General features: G+C 53.6%; 3 protein-coding genes across 3 annotated transcripts; 2 read left to right on the top strand and 1 right to left on the bottom strand.

Moving 5' to 3' along the window:
* Positions 1–307: 307 nt before the first annotated feature.
* On the top strand, positions 308–7734 carry COCSUDRAFT_63287 (putative blue light receptor; the record flags this gene model as incomplete). Its single annotated transcript, XM_005648250.1, has 16 exons — positions 308–388; positions 580–689; positions 952–1002; positions 1285–1474; positions 1656–1790; positions 2063–2221; positions 2631–2710; positions 3034–3199; positions 3497–3673; positions 4014–4208; positions 4694–4833; positions 5156–5405; positions 6002–6190; positions 6497–6624; positions 6993–7143; positions 7525–7734. The coding sequence occupies 16 exons, from the start codon at positions 308–310 to the stop codon at positions 7732–7734; spliced, it is 2412 nt and encodes an 803-aa protein (XP_005648307.1).
* A 1798-nt stretch (positions 7735–9532) lies between these two features.
* COCSUDRAFT_23637 (EF-hand) lies at positions 9533–10947 on the bottom strand. Its single transcript, XM_005648251.1, has 4 exons — positions 10773–10947; positions 10405–10562; positions 10237–10317; positions 9533–9999 (listed from the first exon to the last, which is right to left on the bottom strand). Exons 1-4 carry the CDS (start codon positions 10852–10854, stop codon positions 9865–9867), a joined length of 456 nt encoding a protein of 151 aa, XP_005648308.1. The 5' UTR covers positions 10855–10947; the 3' UTR covers positions 9533–9864.
* Positions 10948–11079: 132 nt separating this feature from the next.
* Positions 11080–13138, top strand: COCSUDRAFT_53453 (hypothetical protein). Its single transcript, XM_005648252.1, has 3 exons — positions 11080–11282; positions 11633–11677; positions 11843–13138. The coding sequence occupies exons 1-3, from the start codon at positions 11181–11183 to the stop codon at positions 11951–11953; spliced, it is 258 nt and encodes an 85-aa protein (XP_005648309.1). The 5' UTR covers positions 11080–11180; the 3' UTR covers positions 11954–13138.
* Positions 13139–13350: the final 212 nt, after the last annotated feature.

Raw genomic sequence — 13350 nt, forward strand, 5'->3', positions numbered from 1 at the left:
ACGACACGCGCGACGTGGTCGCCTGAATGGTCGCGAATCTCCATGCAATCCCAGGGTCAAGGGAGGCGACAAAATGGGCCACCACGCTCGGGGGCTATCTGTACTGTGATCTGGATCTCTGCGCGAGGCATTTGGAGGTGGCAGGCGCAGCAGAGTGAGGATTGCTTGCAGAGATCTCGAGGTTGCCAGTGGATGTCCGAGCGGGAGGGCGGACGCGTCGGGTGATACAACCCCGAGATCAGCCAGTGGCGACTTTGGAAGTCGTTGGAGATAGGACAGTTCGACCGGCTTGGCAATTGACATCAGCATGCCCGCTCAGACCGGGCAGGCTGAGAAACAGCAGAAGGATGTGCAGCTGCATCCAGAGCTGCAGCGGCCGGGGCAGAAAGTGCGGTCCCATCGGCATCGCAAACTGTCCACTTTGAGTCAGCAGTGCTTTTTTCTGCATGGCTTTGCCGCATGCACGGCAATAAGTGCTCCGATTTTTTCGGACGGAAAATTAATAGCCTTAACAGTGCTGAACCGTTGTCCTTTTGAAAAGGGTTGAAGGCCTGAGCTGCAGCTTCTGCAAATTTGTAGGTGCCAGGCCCTGCACCGCAGCTCACAAAGGTTTTGGCTGGACTGCGGCACACATTCGTGGTAGCGGATGCCACGCTGCCGGACTGTCCCTTGGTGTTCGCCAGCGAAGGGTGAGCACCCGGGTTTTGGAGCAGAACTGCAGACGTCATCCCCTCCCCAAGCAAACTTGCACAGCAGTGGAGATTTATCAGCTATATGATGTCAGATGTATCCTACTAATGTTTAGCATTGCTATGACGTTGAAATTTGCAATCTGAGGACTGGTCGAGAGGACATGTTGCTAGCTTTCAGGTGTCCTTTGCTGGTGCAGAGTGCAATAAGTTCCTGCTCGGACATCACCAATTATTCTAAGATTGATTTTTATCTCTGCAGGTTTCTGTCTATGACGGGATACTCGGCTGAGGAGGTGCTGGGGCATAACTGGTGAGCTGAGTACTACTTTCTGTGCGAAGTCGTCTCACACATAGCCTCTCCAGCGTGTGTAACTGATCTGGGAGGCACTGTCCTTAAACCCAATTGACCGGAAGCACAGGGTCTCAACCAGCTGGCTCCAGACATAGCATGTCCGCAAGACGACTTCCATGTCACGTGAGCCTTTGTAACTAAGCCCTCACTTGAGGAATTGCGGGAGCGGCAGGGATCCAATCATTGAGGCAAGCATGCACATATATGATTTTCTGATGTCCTGCATGTTTCTGTACGCAGCCGCTTCCTGCAAGGGGAGGGAACGGACCCGAAGGAAGTGGCCATCATCAGGGATGCGGTGAAGAAGGGGGAGGGGTGCTCCGTGCGCTTGCTCAACTACAGAAGGGATGGCACTCCGTTTTGGAACCTGCTCACCATGACGCCAATCAAGACAGAGGACGGCAAGGTGTCCAAGTTTGTGGGAGTGCAGGTGCGCAACTCCTTTCTTCTTCAGCCAGTGCTGTTTCCCGACAAAGAATTGGAAAAGGCCTGCAACTGTTGGGATTTGGAAACATTTGGCAAGTGTGCCCTGTGGTGCTCTCTTGGAATGGTCTCAGGGGTTTGAGAGAAGATGCTGTGTTGGTAAATGAGATGGGTTTTGCGGGGTGCAGGTCGATGTGACCTCAAAGACAGAGGGGAGGGCATTTTCAGACGCGACTGGAGTGCCGCTTCTGGTGAAGTACGACACGCGGCTCAGGGAAAATGTTGCAAAGAACATCGTCCAGGATGTCACCTTACAAGTGCAGGTGCGCACATCAGCTTATCTCGCCAGCAGCCTTGAGCAAGCTGTCGTTTTGGCTTTTGTTGTGTTGTATGCATGCATGTCATGCACAGCCACACATTATCCTGCCTGACCTGCACTGTGAGTGTTGTGTGCTGCCTGCATGCAAGTTTTGTTCCCTTCTGACCTTTTTGTAGCCAGCCGTGGCCGGCAAGGACGGGCTGCCTTTGCCGCACTTTGCGGGCTCGATGACAAACTGCAGCGCTGTCTGAGGCTCTCGCGGCCGATTCGCCACAGGAAGCTGAGGAGGAGGACTCCGGGGCGGCCTCCGAGGCGGCCAGAGTCTCCAGCCTGAAGGGCTTCAACAAGCTGTGGCACAAGATGGGCAACAAGGTGACGCGCCCGCAGTGTCTTGGTGGCCCACCGTCCGCGCCCCTTGGGGACCCCAAAGCACAGGTCTGCCGGGGCGTTGTCTCAAGTCCATCCCCATAGTCTTAGGGGTCTTTTTGGATGCTTCCTAGTCCAGTCACCCCTTGTCACTTAGTCACCTTTTAGAGGCTTCTAGAGGTCGTATGACCTGTCCGAACGCATTCCCCGGCTGTGGTGTCGGCCCCGGCTTCCCATCTACCTGTATGCTGTGCTCTCCACCTTGTCTTCGCTCCATCTTGGTGTTTGGGCAGCGTTCTGTTTTGAGCGCTTGTGTTCTCGTCCTACTGTGTAGATTTGTTCTGAGCTTGCAATAGCCAACGGTCTGTTGAGCTGCGGAAGTCAGAGTGACGTTTGGTTTGCTTCACAATGCCTCCTGTGTCTGACTTCGCCTGAGGTCAAGCAGGGGTTGATGGATGTGCCCTGTGCATGCCTGCAGGCATCAGCCCACGATCCTCAGCTGCAGAAGCAGGGCGAACGGGTAGGCAAGAAAATGACAGCCCCCAAAACGTTCCCCAGGTGTGTAGACCTGATCTGTTCTTCTCCTCACGTCCCTTAACGTCTTTATTCCTGCTTGCTTGTGCTTTCCATTATTTAAGCTGCATGCGAGCGGCGCAGAGCACGTAGAAGCATGATAGCCTTCCACTGCAGCTTGAGGAACACAGGCATCAGTAAGCAAATGGGATTTGTAGCTCCTCAGGCCCAGCACACAGGGGGTAGCAGCTCAAAGGCTTGCAGCCTTTGGGGTGCTGCGCTCCTGAGAGAGCAGCAAATGTACAGATGTGCCATGACAGGCAGTATGGGTGAGGATTATTGAGACGCCCGTGGTTTGGTGCTGTCAGGGTGGCCATGGATCTGGCAACGACAGTGGAGCGCATTCAGCAAAATTTCTGCATCTGCGATCCCAACCTGCCGGACAACCCCATCGTGTTTGCGTCAGACGGCTTCCTGGAGATGTCCCAGTACGACCGATTCGAGGTCCTGGGCCGCAACTGCCGCTTCCTGCAGGTCAGCGCTCCTGCTGGTTGCTTTTTCTGCAGCTTACAGTCATTGCCATGCATAATCTTGCATGCGCCAGGACAGTGCATCACTGCATGTCAAAGTCATGCACCTGCGAGCCTTGTGTGTGTGACAGACATGTACTGATATAAAAAGACACAGCTCGTCATGCACAATCAACATAGTTCAGGGGACTGTCTCGTGAGCAGAAACATAAGTGCCCCCCAAATATGCGCGCACATGGTATTTTCAGCATGTGGTACCATAGAGAGGTGGCTGAAGGATTTCTCCCCCGTGGCGGCGCAGGGACCGGACACGGACCCCAAGGCGATCAGCATCATCCGGGACGCGATCAAGTCGCAGAGCGAGGCGACCGTGCGCATCCTCAACTACCGCAAGAGCGGGCAGCCCTTCTGGAACATGCTCACCATCGCGCCCATGGCCGACGTCGACGGCACCTCTCGCTTCTTCATCGGCGTCCAGGTGCGCGGCATTTGGTCATCCTGCCCCGGCCCCTTGATCATGACAAGCCGCATCAGCATGCCAAGCCAGGCATGCTCGGTATCTAACCGCACATCAGGCAAGGGCAGTGAGACCGTGAAGTGGGGATGAGAGCAGCGCAGCATCACAATGATCCGGGCTGCGCAGCTGCGGCCTCGGAGCTGCAGGAAATGAGTGGCCCTGCTGCTTGCTGTATGTCACGAGTCTCTATTGCAGTGTCAGGTGCCCCGTGTCTTAGCATGTGATGGCACCTAGTGTCCAGGCATGCTTGAAATGTCTCCAAAACAGGTCATGTGACTGATCCGGCTTTTGCCCCCGGCAGGTGGATGTGACAGCCGAGGATGTGCCGATGACGGGCGGCATTCCCCAGGTGGATGCAAAGGCCGTCAAGGCGGCCGATCCCATGGGCAGTGTGCTGGGCATGGCGCAGCGGCAGATGGGTGCCGGATGGGCCGTGCATGACCCCTGGGCCGCCATCCACGCCGGCGTTGCCAGCCTCAAGCCCCACAAGGCCCAGGTGCGCCGCGCATGCTCCTGTTCGCAGCCGGGATTGGGATCAACCTCGACATTTGAACGTCCCCCCTGATGTCTTTGATCGACTCTGAGATCAAAGACATCATGAGGGGCAATCGAATGTCTTGGGTGATGGCCAAGCCAGCAGCGCTTTTATGCACCCAGTGGTGCTCTGGATAGAGGAAGCATTCTGGAGCGTTGCATTGTGCACCCTTCAGATACTGGGTGCTCGCAGGAAGTTGAGGCATGATCGCGGGGCAGTTGGCAGGCTGCAGACTACATGCATCGCTACTGCACTTGGTGCTGTTGCCAATTGTTCTTTGGCTCCATGTAGCCTGTGGCGTGCTACTGGCGGTATTGCAGGATGCTCTGTGATTCTGCCTGGCTCTCTGCAAGCCTCAGTAATGTTGGTACAGCAATAATGTTGGCAGAGCAGGAAAAGCTTTCCAAAAGATGCAATGCTGAGGCGAAGTGTTTTGGATGGTGCAGGAGAAGGTGTGGGCGGCGCTGCGTGAGAATGACAGGAAGAATGGGCGGCTGGCGCTGTCGCAGTTCCGCCGCCTCAAGCAGCTGGGCACCGGCGACGTCGGCCTTGTGGATATGGTCGAGCTGCAGGACGGCTCCGGCAGGTGTGCCTCCTTCTTTTGTGAAGATGAGGCAAATGCATGATTTTGTACTCGGATGTATGATACTTATAGGCAAACAACCTATTGCGGAGGGTATGGTGTTCACTGAAGCCTGCTGAGCAGCTTGCTGAGCAGCTTGGAGTTGGTGACCTGATCTTTGTAGAACAATTGATGGGACTCGGGATGAAGTGTCTGCACAGACACTGCAAGCAAGAAAATACACAACAGCAAGGAATGCAGTAATCTACTCTTGTCACAATATGAACACCCACATAGTGAAAGCCCGGATTTGAATTTGAACTTGAAATTTGAGCATGCGCGGCAGGTATGCGATGAAGACGCTGGAGAAGGCTGAGATGCTGGAGCGCAACAAGGTGATGCGCGTGCTGACGGAGGCCAAGATCCTGTCGGTGGTGGACCACCCCTTCCTGGCCTCCCTCTACGGGACCATCGTTACGGACACCCACCTCCACTTCCTCATGCAGATCTGCGAGGGCGGCGAGCTCTATGCACTCCTCACCTCCCAGCCCTCCAAGCGCTTCAAGGAGTCCCACGTTCGCTTCTACACCGCCGAGGTGCCGCCCCGACTATCTCTATATAATTGCTCTTTATAGACGGTGGTACGGACAACACCATGGATGTACGTCAAAGATGGAGTGTTTATCGTGTTTCATCCCCTTCTTTACGCCATAAATTGGGCTGCACATCCATTTAAAAGAACTTTTCCAAGCCCCTTTTTGGCTTGAATTAAATCGTCTTGATCAGAGTACCCTATGTAGAGCAGGGGGGTGCTGAGTCCTACTGCCTGCAAGAGATTGCCCAAAGGGATAGGTGTATGAGCAGGATTGGTGGAGCACGTTGTGTGTTACGCCATGAGTTGCAGCTGGGGTTTTGGGTGGCCCGCGCATCTATGCACACCGTCCCAAAGCTGGATCCGGAAACCGGCCTGTACAGCGGGGCATCTCAGCTCTACCTGCTCTGTTCTACCAGTCCATTCTCCATCTGCTTTGGGATGGCGTACTGTGCTCCAGATCTAAGTCTCATGCATGCCCTCTCAAAGTCACCCTCTCTGCTGGTGCCCGTTTCTGCAGCAAGAGAACCTGACCTGACAAAGAGACTGAGACTGTGAGGATGAGATTCTGACCATCGTTGGCGCTGCTTGGGTGCGCAGGTGCTGATTGCGCTGCAGTACCTGCACCTGATGGGCTTTGTGTACCGGGACCTCAAGCCCGAGAACATCCTGCTGCACAGCAGCGGCCACATCCTGCTCACCGACTTCGACCTCTCCTTCTGCCAGGGCTCCACCAAGGTCAAGTTTGAGAAGAAGAAGAACGGCCACGCCAACAGCTCGCAGCCCGGGGTGAGCCTCCCAGCACTAATCAGTTGTACATAGACATCAACCCACCCTCTTTATATCTGACCTTGCACGGGCCCTAAACTTGTGGCCCACCGCTATTTGTGGATCTGAACGCTTGTGGCATCGGCATGCAGCATTGTGCATCCGGCTCCGCCGTTGGCGCCTCTTGCCGGCATGCCTTTGCATAGTATGCAACCGACAGATAGCAATGCTTTGGCCTCTCAGGCCCAGACAGCATTCACTGTTTGCATATGATGGGGCTTAGATCGTCACAGGCATCGGTTGCTGACTTTGGAGTGTATCCGGCAGGCCACGCAGGTGAGCCCAGCAGAGGAGATCATGATGATCGCGGTGCCGGAGGCACGCGCCAACTCCTTTGTGGGCACTGAGGAGTACCTGGCGCCAGAGGTCATCAACGGCGTCGGCCACGGGGCCGGGTGAGCTCCCGTCATCTTTCTGTGGTTGTCTCGACGAGTGCCGAAGGGTTCCAAAGTTGGAAAGAGACCACCCACATAATGCAAGCCACTGGCTGGAAACTTGGCAATGGCTTGCATGATGCAGGTGGTTGCTTCCTAAGTTTTGCCTCAGTGCAAGCTGCATCTGGATCTGTAACCTTGAATGCACCTCTGTAAACACCACCAGTCAGCTCTGGGTGATCAGAATGTATTCATGTGTTCATGCAGCCTTGTGCATCCGCATCCCCTCCTTGTGCATTTCATGCAACATATGTCCAAAATGTCACATATTACTGTATAGCATTTTTGCTGGGGCAGCAGGGCTGATGGGGGGATGTTTGCTGTCTCAGGGTGGACTGGTGGAGTTTCGGGATCCTGATCTACGAGCTGCTGTACGGGTTCACTCCCTTCCGGGGCAAGAAACGTGACGAGACGTTCAACAACATCCTCAAGCGGCCACTCTCCTTCCCCGAACTGCCTGAGGTCTCGGACGAGTGCAAGGTGAGGCATTAGCAGCTCTCGTGACAGTATCTGGAGCACACATTCTGCCCAGCAGTGTTGTCTGTCCAAGTGCTCACTTCTTCGCAGGACATTCCCTCCTGTTTCGGCGTTGTCTGCTGCCATTTTTATACATGTGCATGTATACACGAGCAACACCTCTGTATAGTCTTTCCATGCAGCAGAGCTAGAACACCTACCTTGCTCTGGCGTTGCACATCGTTGCCCGACTATGCAAAGCTGGCCCGACTTTGGCATGGGCCCGTCTGCTGGCTCTGCTCAGTGACACGCCTGCCGACTCGCTGTGATGCCACCGGGACAGAATCTGAGTATTGCATGGGAAATGGCGGGCGTGCTGACTCACTGCTGATGTCCCTGCGGCAGGACCTGATCTCGCAGCTGCTGGAGCGCGACCCGGCCAAGCGGCTGGGCGCGCACGCGGGCGCGGAGGAGATCAAGGCGCACCCCTTCTACGAGAGCATCAACTGGGCCCTCCTGCGGAACACGCGGCCCCCCTACATCCCCCGCCGCAGCGCCCTGCGCAAGGCCAACAAGCCCTCCCCTGCCGCGCAGGCGCAGTTCGACGACTTCTGAGCCCGGCCGCTGCCGGGCACAGTCACACTGTCCAATAACTTGGCGCCCGCCCAGGGGGTGGCGGGAGACTTGACGCAGATGTGCGGCAATGCAGCACCCAACATACATAGCAGCCAGGCTGCTGCACCGAGGGCGACAGGCTTGCTGTCTCCGTGGCACTGTTGTGCTGGGAGGGGGCAGGGAGGCGTCCTATAGCGACGGCTGCTCGCGAACAGCATGTTGATGCCGCAGAGAGCAGGAGGATTTTTGGGGTGTGCAAATGGCGCGCCGGGAACGTTCAAGCAACAAAGAGATCCTGCTCAAGAGTGACTGCAACTTATCCCCTGCTGGACAGAAGCCGTGGCAGCCATCGTGTTTGGCAAACCCTGCAATAGCGCTGCACTGCTAACAGCGCCCTGCAAAGTGGAGGGGCATGCTGTGAACAGGACAAGCTGCAGCGGCTGAGACGGTATTTCATGGCTACAAGAAGTCTGGCATGTTGGCCAGTACACCCACAGGCTGGTGGATTGGAGGCACGAAGAATTTGCACATAGTGGAGGACGATCACAAAACTTTTGTGAGGGCCGTGTTGATTTGCTGTTCTTGAGCCGTGTGCCCTTGTGATGCTGCTCACCTGCCTGAGAGCCTCACCAAGACTGCTCTGATACTGCATGCGTGTTCAATGCTCCAACTTGTGTATGTTGAGGTTCTGCTCTGGTGCCCGACTTGGACAGAGCGCGAGTTGATTGTGGGCTGAGTGTTGCACCTTTTACCTGCCATGGCTGCACAGTGTCTCTGTTTTACCTGCTGCAGAAGGCTTAGTTTGGGTGAAGGCGCCACAAAGAGACCATTGCATGCTATTGCCGGCCTGTGTTCTGGCGAGGGCTGAGAGGGTGACAGACAGGGTCTCCCTATATTTTGTGTGGGACTCTAGTGGGTAGTGGCGGTTTGACACAGTGAGGGAGCGAAGGAAGGGGTTTGCGGGGTATTCGAATAATGCGTTGTGAACATGCATGCATGGACAGCAACAAACAAGGCAGGCCTGGCGCATTGCATGCAACAGCTGGCCCTGCTTCTGTTCATGGCTCTCTGTGTGTGCAGCGCAGACAAGACTCAATACTTTAAGGCTGAAGGTTTCAGCGAAAGACTATACCATGCTTGGCATCATCCACGTGTATGCAGGGGTTTGGCAAGCAGCTCTTTATTTGATCAGATATCCACTTTCTGCGCCAGGCTCAGAAAATGCACAAGATGGCTCTCTTGGGGTGAGCCTGCTTCTTGTGGGCATGGACTAGTAAAATCTTGCAGTAAAATCTTGCAACCACGTATTTGCTGTGTTGTCTATTTGCAAAAGACGCGCGCAGCTGGTGATTGCCCTGTGTATTAACATGTTCAATGTCACAGCAGCTCTGGTTACAGAGCAGAGCCATTGCAAGACTGGTCAAGCAAAAGTGACAAATGCATTATGTGTTGACGTACTACCGTAAATTACCTGTAACTCGTGTGAGGCGGAGACACTTTAAAATAAATTTGCCGAGTGCCGATGATTATCACAAGGTTGATGTCAACACAGCACAATGCATGATACTTGGTTAACCGTTGGTGAACCAAAACGTTTCATGATCAAAATTCAAATACGGTAGGACATCAATTAACGGATGCACCTGTCACTGGCCCCAGCTGGAAAACCTTGATGACTATGATTGACATTGATGTCAATAGGTTGATGGGTGTGTCAGTTTGCATCTTAATCGTGCTGGTTGCATGTGCAGAGTCACGTGCACGTTGGTTCCTAAAATAGAAACGAAGATTGCAATTAAATGTGGAAAACACCTTACACTTATGATGAAAACTTGCAGAGTGCTGAGCTGCATGCTCCTGCGCGAGCAGGCGCAGGCACAGAACTATCCCAATATTTGAGCTCTTTCTGACACTTCAAGTCTTGCCAAATTGCTGCATAGTAAAGTTATTCACAGACTGCAGCAGCGCTGAGAGCCTGTCTGCTCAAGAGGGCTGCAGGGGACCCCTGGCAATTTGGTGCAGAATAGACCCCACCTCATAGTTATGCATCACAAGATGCTGTCAAAACGCTGGGCAAGCTTATAAATTTTCACCAAGCAGCCCTGTCCCATACGTGCAGGAAAACACCCTTTACTTGGCCATCATCATCTTGACGAACTCCTCGTAGTTGACCTGGCCATCACCATCCACATCAGCCTCCCTGATCATCTCATCCACCTCCTCATCTGTCAACTTCTCGCCCAGGTTGGTCATCACGTGCCTCAGCTGCAAAAGCACAGAACGAAACCTTGCTCAGGTGGTCGAAAAGTTCAATGATCAGATTTGTGCTCAGCAACCTTTGACGCCATCAGGTGCAGGTGTGCAAAAGGTGAGGCCGCACTGCATCAACCCCAGCGGTGCGTCATGAAGAGGGTCCCTGAGCTCATCATGTTTTCCTTATGGGCTTACAGCAATGCTGACACTGACATCCAGGATGTGCAGGTTTCAGCTGATGCGCCTCACCTCAGCAGCAGAAATGAACCCATTGCCGTCCTTGTCGAACACCTTGAAGGCCTCGCGGAGCTCCTCCTCAGAGTCCGAGTCCTGGCAACAGCAGGAAAGCTTGTTGGCAACAAATGAGGTGAAGGGGCACCCTGTGATTGGACAGTCGTTGCTTGTCTAAGATCCCACCTTCATCTTCCGTGCCATCAAGTTCAGAAACTCTGGGAAGTCAATCGTGCCATTGCCGTCCGCGTCAACCTCGTTGATCATGTCCTGCAACTCAGCTTCTGTAGGATTCTGACCAAGAGAGCGCATCACAGTGCCAAGCTCCTTGGTTGTGATGGTTCCTGCGATGCAAACGGCAAAAAGTTGGCATGTTGTTGCCTGCAGGGGCACAGGGAAGGCGACACCAAAGTTTGACTGCCACTTCTCGAGGCTTCTGTCAAACTTCAATCACTTTGCCTCTTCCGGCGCTCTAGAGCCACACACCCACAGCAAACCCCTTGGCAGTGCTGCAGGAAACTTTTTTAATTTTGCAAGTGGTCATAGAGGCATACCGTCGCCATCCTTGTCGAAAAGGGCAAAGGCCTCCTTGAACTCAGCCACTTGCTCATCGGTCAGCTGTGCGGCCTCAGTCATGATGTGGCTGGCAAAAGGGATCCGAAAGCTTGCTTCTGCGTCTCTGGAAGAGAATAGAACAGCGAACGGTGGGCTGGAAGGATGGAAGTGGTACGTTTCAAGATTCTGACATATTTTGTTGTTTACGGGCACAGACTTCAAGTACGGGGCCGAGATGCTTTTCCGCCGAAGTTATGCGGGGGGCCACCGACGGGGATCCCTCTGGGCTCCACTGATACTTTGTGCGCAGATTGCTTGATCGAGCATTACTTCAGAGACAAAGGCGTGCATATCGCATTCACTGCGTGTTGAGTGGTCTGCAGCAGGACTTTTGGTGGAAGACTGCCATGTCAGGTGCCTTGGCTGCCATCAGGCGGACCCTCACCCAAGCTCCCAAGTTGTCGAGGAGCTTGCAAACCGGCAGAACGCTGCGAGGAGGGCACCACGATGTAAGTGTAAAGTGATTTACTACTTAGGCGTTAAACATCATTTCACAACCGTCAGGCTAGTCTGGTGAAGTGCAAGTGGGCCTGTAGGGCAAGTGCCTTTGTGTGCAGTTACCATACTCAGCAGGCACTTGGCACTTTAATGGGTGAACCCTACCATATCTCGATCTTTTGTCTCCGCAAATGTGTTGTTTGCGCGTTACCCTCTAGGCATTTCAGGGAGGTGTGTGCACTTCACGAGAATTTGCTTACACGCTCCCTTCATGATATTTCTTGGGAAATCCCTAAGTTAATAGCTCCCACAGATAGCGCTGTTTCATCTTGGTAATCATTCGGATGTGTCTATTCTGCAGGAGCCCCACTACGTCCATGCAGAGCACATGTACGAAGCCTGGAACGTACGCCCCCTTTCAAAGCATGCATTCTTCTCTTGATGTGCTCCCAGTGTTCCTATGGTTCGATGCAACACCTTGAGCATGCTATAGCTTGCCCATGGGGTTGGCTCTGTTGCTTTTGCTGCAACCCAGAGGGGACTGAGGCTACCAATTATTGCTGCTGTGCAGATCAAGAACGCAAAGTTGAAGTGGGGAGTTGCAACCAGCGTCTTTGTTGTGGCTGGCTTTGGTCTTCCGGTGGTTGCAATCCAGTTCTCAAAGTCAAAGACCCAGTCATAGGCGCAGCCAGCAATCCCTTGTGAGCCTCAGCACTCTGTTGTTCTTGCTCAGCACTGGCAGAGACCAGCACGCACGCATGTGTGCAGACAGACTCAGCTCTTGTCTGGGGTGATCACTTCTTTCACTGGATGGCTCCCTAGCATGCTGCACTCGAAGGAACAATTCTGCAAGCTTTCTGGCATTAGGTGTGGCCTCAGTTTATGGTCATTGCTGTGTGCATATTGCAAATCCGGGCGGGAGTACCACTGCAGTACAGTTAGCACCCTCACATACCATGTGAGACCCTTCTGAACAAATAGAAGAGTGTGGCCGTGCACTGCGTTGTGCAGACGTGTGGCGGGTCATGCATTTTTATGACGTCAAGGCCGACCTGAAGTCAAAGAGCGTGTATGGCTGGCATCGCAGCAAATTAGAACTGGAAGGGCACTGATTGGTAGATTATGACAGCCTCAAGCAGAGCTTGATGGGCTTATATGGCCCTTGTAACATTGGCCGTCATGCATCTCCAAAGGGCGGTTGGTGTGAAACGCTTACAGAAGGAGCAGGCAATCGAAAAGCTGTAAGGTCCAGCGGGCATTGAAATTGTTGGAGCTTGCATTACATTTCAATGCCTGAGCGTGACGAGAGTGTCACCGTCACACAATTGTATCTGGATCGAAAAAATAGTTGATGCTTCCATCAGATAAATACCGTACATCAATCACACTGGCATCCGCATGCGAGCAAACTTGCTTTGAGGCACAGAGATCTGTGCAGCCCTAGAGCTCACGAATCGTAGCATATCTTGTCCACAGCATATCTTTCTCTGAAACTATTGAAGAATAAGGATTAATGCGGCATACATTGTCTGTATGATGTAGCCAAAACAAGATAAAGCCCGTTCCTTTCTTACGTATCGCACATTTGTCCTCACCATAGATAGAATGTACAATATTATAATCACTCAGCGGTTGTCACACACTCGAGCTTGTGCCAGCCTGTGTGCTGCCACAAGAAGCAATGGGAGCAGTTGCAAACTATTACTGCAATCTTGCAGCATGCAGGAGCACAACCATGCATTTGCATGTCCGACTCGAGAAGCTTTCACAAATTGAGCTGCACATCTCTTGCAGGTATGGTGGCCGGTCAGCAGGCTGCAATGGCAGTCTTTCATGCTGCATTGTCTTTCCTCGTGCTGAGCGAACCAAACCTCTGCAGAAAAAAAATGGTGTCATGTTGACCGAACAACTACTCTCTCTCACGTTTTCAGAGCCTCACGCACACCCGCATTCCCCCCTGCACACCCTCTGTCCTGACCCACCGCTCCCTCAGGGGTGCACTGCAAGTGCCCCCCGGGACGGAATATCTCTCTGTGCTTGATAATTTCCTCTCACTCGCGCATGGGAGACTGCCGGGGA

The sequence above is a fragment of the Coccomyxa subellipsoidea genome, assembly GCF_000258705.1.
Source record: "Coccomyxa subellipsoidea C-169, whole genome shotgun sequence".
In the NCBI taxonomy this organism is placed as follows: domain Eukaryota; kingdom Viridiplantae; phylum Chlorophyta; class Trebouxiophyceae; family Coccomyxaceae; genus Coccomyxa; species Coccomyxa subellipsoidea.